The 15,257-nt window shown below is 37.1% G+C and overlaps 1 protein-coding gene across 4 annotated transcripts in view; it reads left to right on the top strand.

Annotated features, from left to right (window-relative positions):
• Nucleotides 1–15,257, top strand: part of CORIN (corin, serine peptidase) — a 275,685-nt gene that overhangs the window by 237,462 nt on the left and 22,966 nt on the right. For all 4 annotated transcript variants that reach the window (XM_010344195.3, XM_074396087.1, XM_010344197.3 and 1 more), the window contains 3 exons: nt 3,175–3,291; nt 6,281–6,330; nt 6,484–6,658. In XM_010344195.3, the coding sequence (XP_010342497.2) occupies nt 3,175–3,291; nt 6,281–6,330; nt 6,484–6,658 (342 nt within the window). The remainder of the gene's footprint in view (nt 1–3,174; nt 3,292–6,280; nt 6,331–6,483; nt 6,659–15,257) is intronic.

The following is a 15,257-nucleotide window of genomic DNA, read 5'->3' as shown; positions in this document are numbered from 1 at the left end:
AAAGGGATATATATATATATATATATATATATATATATATATATATACACACACACACACACACATGAATTGTAGAAAAAGGTTGGCAAAGATGCTCAAACACTATTTACAGTGATTGTTTCTATGCATCTAAGATAGGAAGAAGACAACTTTCTCGTTTTATGGTTGTCAATATGTTTTTCTATGTACAAGTATTGCTTTTATAATTTTCAAACTTATTTAATAAAACCCATCTATCCGATGAGGTTAATATCCAAAATACATAAGGAACTCAAAGAATTCAGTAGCAAAAAGTCAAATAACCTGATTGAAAAATGGACTAAAGACCTGAGTAGATATTTCTAAAAGGAAGACGTAGAATGGCCAACAAGTATAAAAAAAGGTGCCCTGCATCACTAATCATCAGGGAAATGCAAACTAAAATCATAATGAATTATCACCTCACATCTGTTAAAATGGTTAGTTTCAAAAGGAAAAACCATATAAAAAGTGTTTGGGAGCTGTGGAGAAGGGGAAACCCTATATGTTCTTTGTAGGAATGTTAATTGGTACAGCAAGAATGAAAAACAGTATGGAGATTCCTCAAAAAATTTAAAATAGAACTATCATATGATCGATCAATCCCACTTCTGGATATTTATCCAAAGGAAATGAAATTAATGTCTCAAAAGGATGCTCATGGTAATTATAGCACTCTTCATAATACCCAAGATAAGAAAAACAACTTGTGTGTTGATGAATGGATGGATAAAGAAAATGTGATGTCACATTTTCTGTACACAACAGAATATATATTTCTTTATACGATAGAAATCTGTGCAAATACTACACACACACACCAACCACGTTTCTTTACACAATAGAACAGTATTCAGTATTCTTAAAAAAAGAAGGAAATTCTGCCATTTGAGACAACATGGATGAACCTGGAGGATATGTTATGTGAAATAAGCCTAACACAGAAAGACACATACTGCATGATCTCATTTATATGTGGAATCCAAAAAAGTCAACTCATAAATGCAGACAGTAGAATGTTAGTTGCCAAAAACTAGGGGATGGAGAAAATGGGGAGATGGTCAAAGGGTACAAAGAGTCAGTAATGTGGAATGAATAGATTCTGGGGATCTAATGGTACAAAATGGTAACTATAGTTAATAATACTAATTTGTACTCTTGCAGTTTGCTAAGATTCTTGGCCTTAGTGTTCTTAACACATGCACACATGCACAGACATGTAACTATGTGGTGATAGATATGTTAATTAGCTTGATTGTGGTAACCATTTCACAATGTATACCTATATCAAAACATTACATTATAGCCCTTAAATATGTACAATTTTTATTTGTCAAGTATGCCTCAATAAAGCTGGGAAAAAAAGAAAGGACAATTGAAGTCATGCAGATGCTCAGATTCTGTATGATGGCAGAAATACAACCATACATATTCACTGATTTTTTTAAATGGCCATAGGATGGCATTTCTAGTGCTGAAAGTTTATGTTTGTGCATGAGGAACATGCCAGTGTTCAAGAATTTCATGGAAAACTAATTTTCATGACAATACCCTGTTCTTGATGATCAATTTCTCAGATTTTTCCACTTGTAACTGAGAAATTCCAGATAAATTGTCTTTCTTGTTGGGAGTTAATGACGAAATGCAGAAACATTCCAAATACAATAGTCTGTGGAGCCCTTCCTTGGGGTAGCTAGGGGGGCTTGTGAGTTGAAAGGCTGGTGTTCTTGGCAATGATTTTTCTATCCAGCATCAGTGCACACCCTCTCCTAATTGCAAGCCCCATCGTCTCTTGTTGCCCTATGAATACTTGATTTAACATGACTTGATTAAATAACAAAATCTAAAGTTTATCTTCCTTTGGCTTTGCCTGGATTTAGGAGGTCCATTGGTAGCTCGATCGCAGAAGCAAATTCTCAGGATGCAGGCTATCAGGAGAAACACCATGACCAGTATGCGTGGTCTCTGACTTTTATACTTTCCAGCTCACTTTGCCTCTACATTCAGTACTTCTGGAACTGATGGAGATCCAGACTCATTTTGGCCAAGAAAAAGAAAAATTCTTATTTTTGTAATAGGTTTTTTGATATCTTCAATAATCTAGGTCAATTCAGGTTTCTAAATAAATTTATATCTTTTGCCACTCTTCTTTATTGCAGCTAGGATGTATGACATTTTTTAAAAATCAAATGTTTTTAATTCATTCATTGTGAAATACTCCTGTGGTTTTAATCTTTGGCTCTTATTCTGTCATCAAGTGCTCCCTTTAGAGGGTTCCTCCTTGCCTTTTTAAAGTATGAGTTTGGGGAAGTTTTTCTTCATTTTCTATTATGTGATTACAATAGTTTAAAGTAATAATCAGATGAGACTGGGTGCTGTGGCTCATGCCTGTAATCCCAGCAATTTGAGAGACTAAGACAGGCAGAACACTTGAGGTGAGGAGTTTAAGGCCAGCCTGGCCAACATGGCAAAACCCCATTTCTACTAAAAATATAAAAATGAGCTGAGTGTGATGGCATGTGCCTGTGGTCCCAGCTACTAGGGAGGCTGAGGTGGGAGAATCACTTGAACCCGGAGGCAGAGGTTGCAGTGAGCCGAGATTGCACCACTGTATTCCAGCCTTGGCAACAGAGCAAGAGTCCATCTTTAAAAACAAAAAACAAACAAACAAAAAAACCCCCCCAAAAAACAAAAAACAAAAACAAAAACAACTTAGAAATATAGAAATATTAAAATTCTTACAACTTTTATACTGTCTAAATAGATGCTAAATGGCCATCTTTTTTTGTTGTTTATTTTATTTTATGATACTGCTATACTGCAGAATTACAATGGACAAGAAAAAAGAGGAAAAAACTCAGCTAGATAAATTTTATTTTACTTTTGATTCCTGCCTAAAGTTATTCTTATATTTTACCTGTTAGAACTTTTATATCAGACACATGATAATCCTAACGCTACATGAAGTTCAAGCATAGGTCAGCAGACAGAATAGCTAAAACAGGTCTAACAATTTGTAACAGTCCAAATTCTCCTCTTGAAATGTTGACATAACTTAATGTTTCTTTTTGAAAGAGAATGAGTGTTAACTAATGATAATGCCTGTTCAAAAATCACTGTACTTTGAATACTTATCCAGTTTTTGCCTCGTATCAGAGAACCATCTGTGACCGAACTGATTCAAGAACAGAAGAAAGACCAGCGGTGGCTGACATTACACTCCAACTGGGAGACGCTCAATGGGACCACTTTACATGAACTTCTAGTAAATGGGTAAGAACACTTTCATACAAGCTGTGTAGAGTCAGATTACGGAGCAAGAGTTTAACATTGAGCCTTTCTTCCATTTTTTAACTTAAGATAATCTAAATTTGTCATATCAGTAAACAGTTTCCATAGAATGGCTGTTGCCTTTACATTTCAATGTTGGTTGCTTTTATTTCCTCTTTCTAGTCATAGGGGTTTTTTTTTTCCTCATTTATTCATGATTATAGACACTATCAAGGTTAGAAGAGAGGAACTTGGGCTCTAATCTTGCATTTCTTTTAATATCTTATTCAAAATGAACCCTCATGTCTGCATTTCCTACAGATGCTGCATAGAACTAGTTAACAGAAGGAACTGAAGTCATGATAACTAAGAAAACTTGTAAAGTCTAAGAGAGAAACAGACACAATGAAATAATCAAGTTGCATTGAAAGTGCACTTAAGTTTCCCCTGAAAAATCATGGCATTTTAAACAGGGTGGCTTCCCTGGTCTATGGGTAGGGTGTAGGAGGAAGAGAAATTGAGAAAATTTACATTTATTGGGTTTTTATTACATTATAGGCACACAGGTAGGTAGTCTTATATTCACTAAGTCATTTAAACCTCATAATATGTGCTCGCTTCGGCAGCACATATACTAAACCTCATAATAGACTTGTGAACCATGGATGATTATCCAATTTTTACAGCTGAGGAAACTAAAGTCTAGAATGTTTAAATAACTTGCCCAAATCTCACAGCCCACAGATGCTAAGTGATAGTGTCTAAACTCTAAATAAGTTTATCTGACTCCAAGGCTCATAAATGTTACTACCTCTTAAGAATTTTAAAGAGGAAAACTAAAAGTGGACCATTTCCTCTTAAAAGATCTTGACATTTTTCTCATGGAACACACTCGGCAGCCAAATTTCTGAATATTTGTTAACTGAAATACTTCCTTTAAAACAATGACCTGAATCTTTTAACAAAGTGATTTGTTTTCCCATGCTTTGAACTCTAGAAAAAAACTTTTAGGGCAAGTAAATGAATAAATAACTCAGTCTAGATTGGAACTTGGTAAACGTTGTTCTAGTCCTGGTTTACTACTAGAAGTGTTATTTTATATAACTGCAGTTTCCAATAAGAAGTTGGATGAATAGCCTTTGATGACTTTTCCAATTCCTAAGACTATGTGTTTTCAATCTAACAAATAAGAACTAATTATAAGTATTTCTTTTTTTTTTCCCTTTGAGTTGGAGTCTTGCTCTGTTGCCCAGACTGCAGTGCAGTGGGGCAATCTTGGCTCACTGCAACCTCCCCCTCCTGGGTACAAGCGATTCTCCTGCCTCAGCCTCCTGAATACTGGGACTACAGGCACGCTCCTGACTTCATGAACCGCCCGCCTTGGCCTCCCAAAGTGTTGGGTTTACAAGCGTGAGCCACCGTGCCCAGCCAAGTATTTCTTTTACACCAGGTTCAGTATTAGACTTTGAGGGAATATAGAACTGAATAATGGGAAACGAAGGCCCTGATCTCAGAGAACATACACTATGTGGGGCGAACAGAAAGGTTCCAAGTTAGTAAACAAAATGATTTCAGACCTTGGTAAGTGCTGCAAATAAATTTAGGATAATGTAATAGAGATTAAGGAAGAGAGAATTTTAGACTATAGGAGGGTAGAAAGCAAATGAGCTTTTCTTGTATCATATAATTTATTGTATGCAAATAATTACATGTGCCATTGCATAAATTTAGCTAGAAATGAAAATGCAGTAAATCTTTAGAGAGGAACATAGAAACTATATATTAGGGTTCGATTTTTTTTTTTTTTAGATGGAGCCTTGCTCTGTCACCCAGGCTGAAGTGCAGTGGTGCGATCTCAGCTCACTGCAGCCTTCACCTCCTGGGCTCAAGCAAGTCGGCCTCAGCCTCCTGAGTAGCTCGGATTATAGACACAGGCCACCATGCCTGGCTAATTTTTTTGTATTTTTAGTAGAGATGGGGTTTTACCATGTTGGTCAGGCTAATCTCAAACTCCTGACTTTGTGATCCACCCCTCTCGGTCTCCCAAACGGCTGGGGTTACAGGTTTGAGCCACCATGCCTGGCCAGATTTTTTTTTTTTATTTGAGAGATCTAGGATTCTAAGCACATCATAGTATTTTTAAAAGTTCCAATATGTTTTTTTTTAATATTTTTTCGTTTATGTTGAGGTTGTAATGTAAATGTTTCATGGGTGGAGGAAAACTTGGTGATTAAAATTTGTACCCTAAACTGAATTATCTCATGCCATCACATTGAAAGATCCTTTAACAGAGACCATGTTTTGCATTCAAAATTGAACTTAGATTTTAGAAAATTCTTTTCCTGAACTCACAATTCTTGTAAGTTGTACCTACTAGTTCTGATGATGTTGTCTAAAGTTATATGAAATAAACTTAAGCTCCTTTTCCTCTTGTCAACTTCTGGTAAAACCGAAATTTAACCTTGAGAGTCTCAGTAAGACTCTTTTCCAGTCTAAATACTTCATTCCTTTATCTGTTCTTTAAACTTCTGACGTCATATTTTTACTCATCTTGGACTATTTTTCAACTTGTTTTGAGTGCACATGACTTTGTATAAGCATAAAAATCTGACATGCTGCCTCCTCAACATTGATTCTAAAATCTCCCCTTGAGAATTATAGTTTGAATTAACATTATGGTGGTACCATCAACCAAAATGATTTGGAAAATTTTGTTAAAATAGTTTCTTTTCCCACAAATGTGAAATTACATTATGATGATATTAAATGAACTAAAAAATGACGTGCATATTTTCCATGTACTCCCACCCTCAATGTGATTAATATCTGACCACATTCCTGCCTTGAGAATTCTTACACTAAGATGAATTATTACAGAATGTGATTTCCGATGGTAACAGCTGGACCTGTCTTGTTTTTCACTGGTAAACTGTTTGAAGTGAACAGTAAATATGTAACTTACAGTTATATCATTTTATGTTTCCAAATCCAGGCAGCCCTGTCAGAGCAGAAGTAAAATTTCTCTTCTATGTACTAAACAAGGTGAGAGAATTAGAGATGTGGCAGTGGGATATGAACTTAATTGAACTGGATTGACTCGGAGGAAGAGTGATTGCTTGTATATGACAGCAAATAGCTAAGCATTTAGCAAAGTTTGGCATCAAATCACGAACTGTGTCTTCTGCTCTTTGGTAGACTGTGGGCGCCGGCCAGCTGCCCGAATGAACAAGAGGATCCTTGGGGGTCGGACGAGTCGCCCTGGAAGGTGGCCATGGCAGTGTTCTCTGCAAAGTGAACCCAGTGGACACATCTGTGGCTGTGTCCTCATTGCCAAGAAGTGGGTTCTGACAGTTGCCCACTGCTTCGAGGGGTAAGTTGCCTCTTTTCTTTTTCCCTTTGCCTGGATTTGATCACTTTGTCACTTGGGAATTCTCAGTGGCATATGTAACTCCGTGAAGCCACATCAAGATGAAAGCCACAGCTAATCTACTTGCTAGGCCTTTATCTTCCTGAAGTTTTCTATCCTTGGTGTTGCCATCTAATATATGGGCTGTCCATTTGTTGGAAATGGATGCATATTGCCTCTGATTTTTGTCCTATGGAGGGAAAGCGAGAGAAAGCAGTTTAGAAGATTGACCACCTGCTACTATCAGTCTCTTTTCTAGACCTCTTAAATATATCACATATATAATAACTTAAACAGAAGTGATTTGTTTGGATACTGCAATGATGTTTGGATGCAGAAACAACTGGTGAGTAGTTTGGGAAGCAGAGGTGAAGATATAATGTGTGTAACATATGTGCTATTCAGAGTGTGCATGTGTGTGTTTGTGTGTATATAGATAGAGGTTATGTTATGCCATTTTATGTTTCCAAATATAGGCAGGCTTGTCATAGCAGAAGTAAGTCTCTTCTGTGTGCTAAACAAGGTGAGAGAATTAGAGGTGTGGCAATGAGCTATGAACTTAATTGAACTGGATTAGCTCAGGAGAAGAGTGATCCCCTGAGCCCATCCAAACCAAACCAAATGAAAACACAAACAAAACAATGATGACAAGCAAAGGTTTGTTTTGACATGATTGGCTCATGTGATTCTGGAAGCTTGGTGAGTCCAAACCCTGATGAGGTAGGTGGCAGGCGGGAAGATAAGACAAGAATTGCAGTTCAATATGCTGGTAGAATTCCTTCTTGCTGGAAAGGTCAGTCTTTGTTCTATTAAGATTTTCATCTGAATGGGTAAGGCCCGTCCACATCATGGAGTGTCATCTGCTTTACTCAAAGTCCGCTGATTTAAACATTAATCTCATCCAAAAACACACCTTCACAGCAACATCTAGAATAATGTTTGGTCAGCTATTTGGTCAGCTATTTGGCCCAGCCAAATTGAGACATAAAATTAACCATCGCAACATGCCTAAAGAGAGCTGAAGAATAAAACTAAGGAAAACCTACCCCAAACTGACCAACGTCACTGCAGAACCTCTTCCAGCTCTCTAAAGCTATGTAATTTTGTCGCAAACAAAACAAAACAAAACAAAAAAACTAAACTAAACACAAACAAAACAATGACAACAAACAAAAACTCAGACATTTATTGTGCTCACCGAAGATACCAGAAGTGAGACAGTCAGACAAAGTGTAGTTGGCATAACTTGTCTCTACTCTGTGATTTTTGGGGCCTCAGCTGGAAGATTCCAAGGCAAGGGAGAGGCTGGAACCATCTGAAGTCTGATAGTAGATAGTGCCTGTGGCTAGGCTTCTGTTCCTCTCCATATGAGACTCACTTCATGGTGCTTGGCATATTCCAAAGCAAGCTTCCCAAAAAGGAAGCCAGGAGGAAGCTGTATAACCTCTTTTGACTCAGCATCCAAAGACAAATAACATTGCTTCTCCTACATGGCTGCCCAGAGCCATCAGTCACAGGCTCCATCTGATTCAAGGGGAAGAAACACAGACCTCCTACATCAAAGGACTTGAGGACAGGTTTTGAAAATCACCATACTACCCATTTTATTGTATTTATTTTTAATAATTTTACTTTATATAAATGAAGTAATATTAAATAGCAAAAAAATTGAGACAAAAATAATCCACAGGTCTGTTACTAAATTAAATGGATTATTTTAATTTGATCTAATTAGTTTATAGGAAAAAAATACAATTTCATTTTCACCTGTTTGCCTATTATTATTTTGTCTTAGCTTTCCCATTTATTGTGTGACCACTGGCCAATTAAATAACTTCTGTGGGTCACTGTTTTCTGTTATGTGAAATTACGGGAATAATAATCCCTACCTCACAGAGTTGGTATGGACATGAAGTGCAATAGTCTATGTAGAATTTTAATAACTATGCCTGGTATCAACTAGTAAGACACCAAAAGGTAAACTTTTCTTTTTAAAAAACTGCCACTAAAATCATGCATTCTACATTTTCCCTTAGCATATGGCATAAGTATTTTTGCATTTTGCTAGCACGATTTCTCATTTCACACTCATTCTACTTTAATTCCCGATCATCCTTAAGGTAACCTCTGTTAGTGCATTATGAATATTCTCTCACAGCTATAAACACATATATTTTTCACAAGCCGTCATTGTTTACTTTTACAGTTTGGAATAACACTCTATAATTGTGTTTATAAGTTGCTTTTCTCATGTAACAATATATCATGGACATCTCTCCAGGTCAAGTGATGTAGCTCTAACTCATTTTTTTAAAAAAGCCAAATAATATTGTATCTATAGATTTACTACAACTTTTACTATTATTCCCCAGTTGATGGACATTTTGTTTAGTTCCAGTTTGCTACCATTTGAACAATACTCGCATTTTTAAAGAAAGCTACTCACCTATTGGCACTGTTGTTTCTAGAGGACACAGTCCCAGCACATACCTGTAGTTTCACAGGGATACAGAGAGAGATACATGTTTTGTTCTCTAAGGGGCTAATGTAGTGAGAAGACAGAAATTTAAACAAGTAATTAGAATACAGTGTGATAGTGATGATAAAATGGGAATGTGTATATCCAGTTATTTGATTGCTATTTTTGGAGAAATAAAACATTAAAAAAAAATCAAACCAACACCTTCTCTTGAGAGTTTTTAATGTGTAAAATCCAAAATTATTGGAAAAGCCTGCATAATATGTCAAAAAACACACTGGAATGTTATTGCTTTAGAAAGGGCCAGATGTCTCCAGATATCTTTTCCAGATCTAATTTGTAAGAAGAAAGTTATACTAGCAAGAGTATATTCATCAAGAGGTGATTACCTAGATGAATCCAACCATTTTTTCAGGGAACAGCACTCTTTATGTGCTAGTTAATCCAGGTTCATACCCCACTTTTGTTATTTCCATATGTGGTATCCAAGTTTCCTCTTTCACTGGCAGAGGAAAGAGTAAAGTTCAGGAGAAACCTTGCAATAGAGAAGAAATATGTGTTTGTAATTAAGGACATGTACATAATATCAAAGGCCTTCGTGAAGTTTCATGGAACACAAAATTTAACAAAACTGTCAAGAGAGGCCTGGCCTATCCATAAAAAGTTAGAAAATGCCTTACTTAAAATGAGCCTTTGCTTGAATGTGTGCTAATAACCCTGAATGTATTTTATAATATCTCCAGTGGTGCAACAAACTTTTGGGAACTTCTAATTGTAAGCCATACTCCCTGCTGGAGCCATCAATTACAGCAATTAATGGGATTTACTTTATATCCTGATCCTATCCTTTGGCAAGGCCTGGAGTGACCCATTGGTGGGTCTCCTCAGCCTGTCTCTTTTAATTATATTTATGGGAAAAAGACAAGTTCAGTTTGCTCTTCTATGAAGAGGTAGTTAAAAATCCCAAATGACAATTAAAAAACGTGAGATAGTTGACCAGATCAAGCCCCATCTGTCCTAGTAATAATTCCTTTCAAAAGTTCTATGGATGAAAGGCTTTGACTTTCGTGGTGTAATTTAGCAAGCAATTTTCCTTCATTCTTCCACTTCAGAAAGACTTATGAATGAACTTCCTAGGCTGGCACACAACTAGTAATGGTCAGAAACATCTGATTCCTCTCCAGGAAATCCACATGAAAAACTATCTTTCCACTATATGACCGCAACCCATACTCCTACCACTCCATCACCCATGTCTTGATTTCCTCCACATCCGCTGTTCAATCCAGTAAGATTTTTGGTTGGTGGCTGAACTTTCTTCCCTAGTATCTCAGTCCAAAGAATCTCCTTCTCACGTCCTTTCTTTCCCTCAACTTAATCTGGTACCCTGGGCTCATTACTTCAGTCCTTTCACCAGGACCTTGGAGTCTTCCTAGATCATTCCAACACACTGGGCAGACCTCCAAAATGAAGACCACGTTTTCTTTTTTCTTTTGAGTCAGAATTTTTGTTTTGTTTTGTTTTTGTTTTTGTTTTGAGAAGGAGTTTTGCTCTTGTTACCCAGATTGGTGTGAAATGGTGCAACCTTGGCTCACTGCAACCTCTGCCTCGTAGGTTCAAGCCATTCTCCTGCCTCAGCCTCCCAAGCAGCTGGGATTACAGGCACCCGCTACCACACCCAGTTAATTTTGTATTTTCAGTAGGGACAGGGTTTCACTGTGTTGGTCAGGTTGGTCTCGAACTCCTGACCTCAAGTAATACATCTGCCTTGGCCTTCCAAAGTGCGGGGATTACAAGCATGATCCACCATGCCCGGCCCACATTTTCTAGTCCTATATCCATGCTCTTCAGAACTGAGGAAGAACATTACTGAACAATGCAGATTACTGCCATGCCTGACTTTCAACATCAGTTGGAACCTTAATATTACTCAATAATCTTTCCACCTATTTTTAAACAGCTGCCTCTCCTATTTCCCACAGAACAAAATCTTTGTTCTTGCTTGCCTGCCTGCCCTGATCATGAATCCCACATAAGCATCTAACACAATAAGACACTTTCAATATACGTCCACAGTAAAGTCACTTTTCTACTCTGATTATCAATAGACAACTACTTGACAGCTTATTCTCTCTCTCCAAATCTTTGTCATTCGTTACTAATCTCACCTCATACTTTATTAATATAATAGATGCCATAATATCATTCACCTTGTCTCACCCCCAATTCCAGCAAATCACCTGCATCTTTGGCCACATTCACTATTTTCCCTTGAGTATGGTGGAAGACATGTCTTTGCTCTTATTTTAAAACAAGCACATCCCTTCTTATCTTTTCAAAGATTTTTCTCCTAAAGTCATCACTTTTATGTTGCATCATTAATTTATCTTTTTTTGGCTAGATCATTCCCTTCAGCAACCATACCATGCCTTAATATCACAAACTTGAATCCCATCCTCTTGAATTCATGTCCCTCTTCATCTGTTGCTCTATTCTGGCCACTATTCACAGAAAAAAACTCCTAAAAGAGTTTCCTACAGTTACTGTCTACACCTCTCTGTGTCCCACATTCTCTTCAACCCACTCTGGTTGGGTTCTTATCAAGATCCTTACAGAAGTGACACTTATTAAAATCTCTAATGACTTTCATCTTGCCAAATCCAATGGTGTGTTTTCAGTTTTGAACACACTAGAACCCTCTCCAGTATTTTATCACTACATCCTTCTTGAAATACTTTCACTTTTCTTCTAAAATAACAAAAAACTCTTTGTTTTCTTCATATGTCAGTGACCTTACTCTTCTTTTTCTCTATTTTCAGCTCCTCCTTTTTTATGCTACTGGATGCTTTAGTTCCCCTGACCCAATTCTTGGCTTTCTTGTATGTCTATACTCACTCATCTCATCACGTGGTTTATATACTAGTTCTGATTTGAACAAATACTTTGTTCATATTTGAAAAATATGAATATAAAGTATTATGTGAGTATTAATATTAATATCATATTGGAATATCAAATATATCAAATATGTGTTTATAACTTTCAAATTTATATCTCCAGCCTAGCCCAGATTTCCACCCAATCACTACCACCCACCAACTTCACATGAATATTTTTAATTGTGAAGACAAAATGTTCATTTGAATGTGTAATAAACATCTTACTTTACATAACCCAAACAAATCTATTGATTTCTCACTTCTCCCACTGAGCAAATAATTGTTACTTCACAAACTTCACCCATCTGAGTAAAAGGCATCATCTATTGGCTTGTTAATATGCCAAACCTAGGAGTCATCCTTAATTCTTTTCACATTGACTTTATCGGTAAGTGCTGTAGGATCTTCTTCCAAAAAAGTAGAACCCTCCAGCTGGAGGCATCATGCTGCCTGACCTCAAACTATACTACAAGGCTATAGTAATCAAAGCAGCATGGTACTGGTACCAAAACAGAGATATAGACCAGTGGAGCACAACCAAGACATCAGAAGTAACGCCACATATCTACAACTATCTGATCTTTCACAAACCTGAGAAAAACAAGCAATGGGGAAAGGTTCCCTGTCTAATAAATGGTGTTGGGAAAACTGGTTAACCTTGTGCAGAAATCTAAAACTGGACCCATTCCTTACACCTTATACAAAAATTAACTCCAGATGGATTAAATATTTAAACATAAGGCCTAACACCATAAAAGCCCTAGAAGAAAACATAGGCCAAGCCATTCAGGACATAGGCATAGGCAAGCACTTCATGACTAAAACAGCAAAAGCAATGGCAACAAAAGCCAAAATAGACAAATGGGATCTAATTAAACGTAAGAGCTTCTGCACAGCAAAAGAAACTATCATTAGAGTGAACCAGCAACCAACAGAATGAGAAAAAGGTTTTGCAATCTACTCATCTGGCAAAGGGCTAATATCCAGAATCTATGAAGAACTTAAACAAATTTACAACATAGAAACAAACAATCCCATCGAAAAGTTGGCTAAGGATATGAACAGACACTTTTCAAAAGAAGACATTTATGCAGTCAACAAACATATGAAAAAATGGTCATTAGAGAAATGCAAATCAAAGTCATTGAGATACCGTATCACACCCAGTTAGAATTGCAATCATTAAAAAATCTGAAGACAACATATGCTGGAAAGGATGTGGAGAAAGAGGAACACTTTTACACTGTTGGTGGGAGTGTAAATTAGTTCAACTATTGTGGAAGACAATGAATTCAAGGATCTAGAAACAGAAATTCCATTTGACCCAGCAATCCCATTACTGGGTATATATTCAAAGGATTATAAATTGTTCTATTATAGAGACATATGCACACATATGTTCACTGTGGCACTGTTTACAATAGCAAAGACTTGGAACAAACCCAAATGCCTATCAATGATAGACTGGATAAAGAAAATGTGGCACATATACACCATGGAATACTATGCAGCCATAAAAAGGATGAATTCATGTCTTTTGCAGGGATATGGATGAATCTGGAAACCATCATTCTCAGCAAACTGAGACAAGAACAGAAAACCAAACACCATATGTTCTCACTCATAAGTGGGTGTTGAACAATGAGAACACATGGATACAGGGAGAGAAACATCACACACTGGCACCTGTTAGGGGGTAGGAGAGCTAGGGGAGGGATAGCAGGGGTTGGGGGTTTGGGGAGGGATAACATTAGGAGAAATACCTAATGTAGATGACAGGCGGATGGATACAGCAAATCACCATGGCATGTGTATACCTATGTAATGATCCTGCATGATCTGCACATGTACCCCAGAACTTAAAGTATAATAAAAAGCAAAAGTGGAACCCAACTACATCTATCTTAGTGCTATAATTCCACTCCAAGCCATCATCATATCACTTCTGGGCTATTGTATTTATTTCCTAGGGCTTCCATAACAAAGTATCACACACTGGGAGATTTGAACCATGAAAGTCTATTGCATATAGTTCTGGAGGCTAGAAGTTTAGGATCAAGGTACTGGCAGGGTTCCTTCCTTCTGAGTGCTGAGAGATAACACCTGTTGCCTAGATCTTGGTGGTTTCCTGGCAATTTTTGATATTCCTTGGCCTTTAGAAGCAGGACCCTGATGTCCACTTTCCTCTTTACATAGTGTTTTCCTTGTGTGCCTGTCAGTGTTATATTGGATATGGATTAGTCTTAGTGGATTAGAGCCCATCCAGATGAGGTCATTTTAACTTGATTACCTCCATAAAGTTTCTGTTTCCTAGTAAAGTCGTATTATAATATACTAGGAGTTAGAACATCAACATACAGATTTTAGAGGGACACGACACATCCCTAATGACTACTAAAACAGTTTCCTATTTGGCTTTTATTTTTTCTGACTACTCTCTTGTTCCCTTATTATTTATTATCCACACAGTGAGATAGTGAACTTTCTAAAATGTAAATCACACCATGTCACTCCCTGGCTTAAAATCCTACACTGGCTTCCCATTGTAACCAGAATAAAATCTTCTCATTGGAGCCAATTAAGATCTAGTCCTACCGCTTTGACTGCATCTGCTTCCAGTTTCCCATCATTCACTGGGCTCCAAACATACCAGCTTTCATTCAGCTCCTGAAATCCTCCTAGCTCATTCCTGCCCCAGGATCTTTGTACTTGCTGTTTCTGCAGTTTGGAATACTTTCACAGAGTCGTAAAACTACTTCCTTTTCATTGTTCAAGTCTCAGTGTCACTTTCTCAGAGACCTTCCCTAACCAACCTAGCCGAAGTGATTGCCCTGTCAAATCTTCTATCACATTGCCATATTTTTTTACTTCTAAGTGCCTCAAATAATCTTGTTTTTGCATTTTTTTTTTTACTATTTAGTTTAGTGGAATGAAAACTCTATGAAGACATGAACTCCATCTGCCTTCCTCACTCTTGAGTTTTTATTTCTTTCAGCATGGCATACAGCAGCCACTCAATATAATATTTGTTACTCGACAAGTGAGCCTATTCTTGGTGTTTCTTAGTAATTATATCTGTAGTCATTTCAGTATGTAGGGCTGCAATTTGTCTGAAACTAGAAATATTAACACATCTACAGAGGGT

This window comes from Saimiri boliviensis, chromosome 3 (assembly GCF_048565385.1).
Source record: "Saimiri boliviensis isolate mSaiBol1 chromosome 3, mSaiBol1.pri, whole genome shotgun sequence".
NCBI lineage: Eukaryota > Metazoa > Chordata > Mammalia > Primates > Cebidae > Saimiri > Saimiri boliviensis.
The sequence above is the reverse complement of the archived record's forward strand: the minus strand, read 5'-3'. Positions and strand labels throughout refer to the sequence as shown.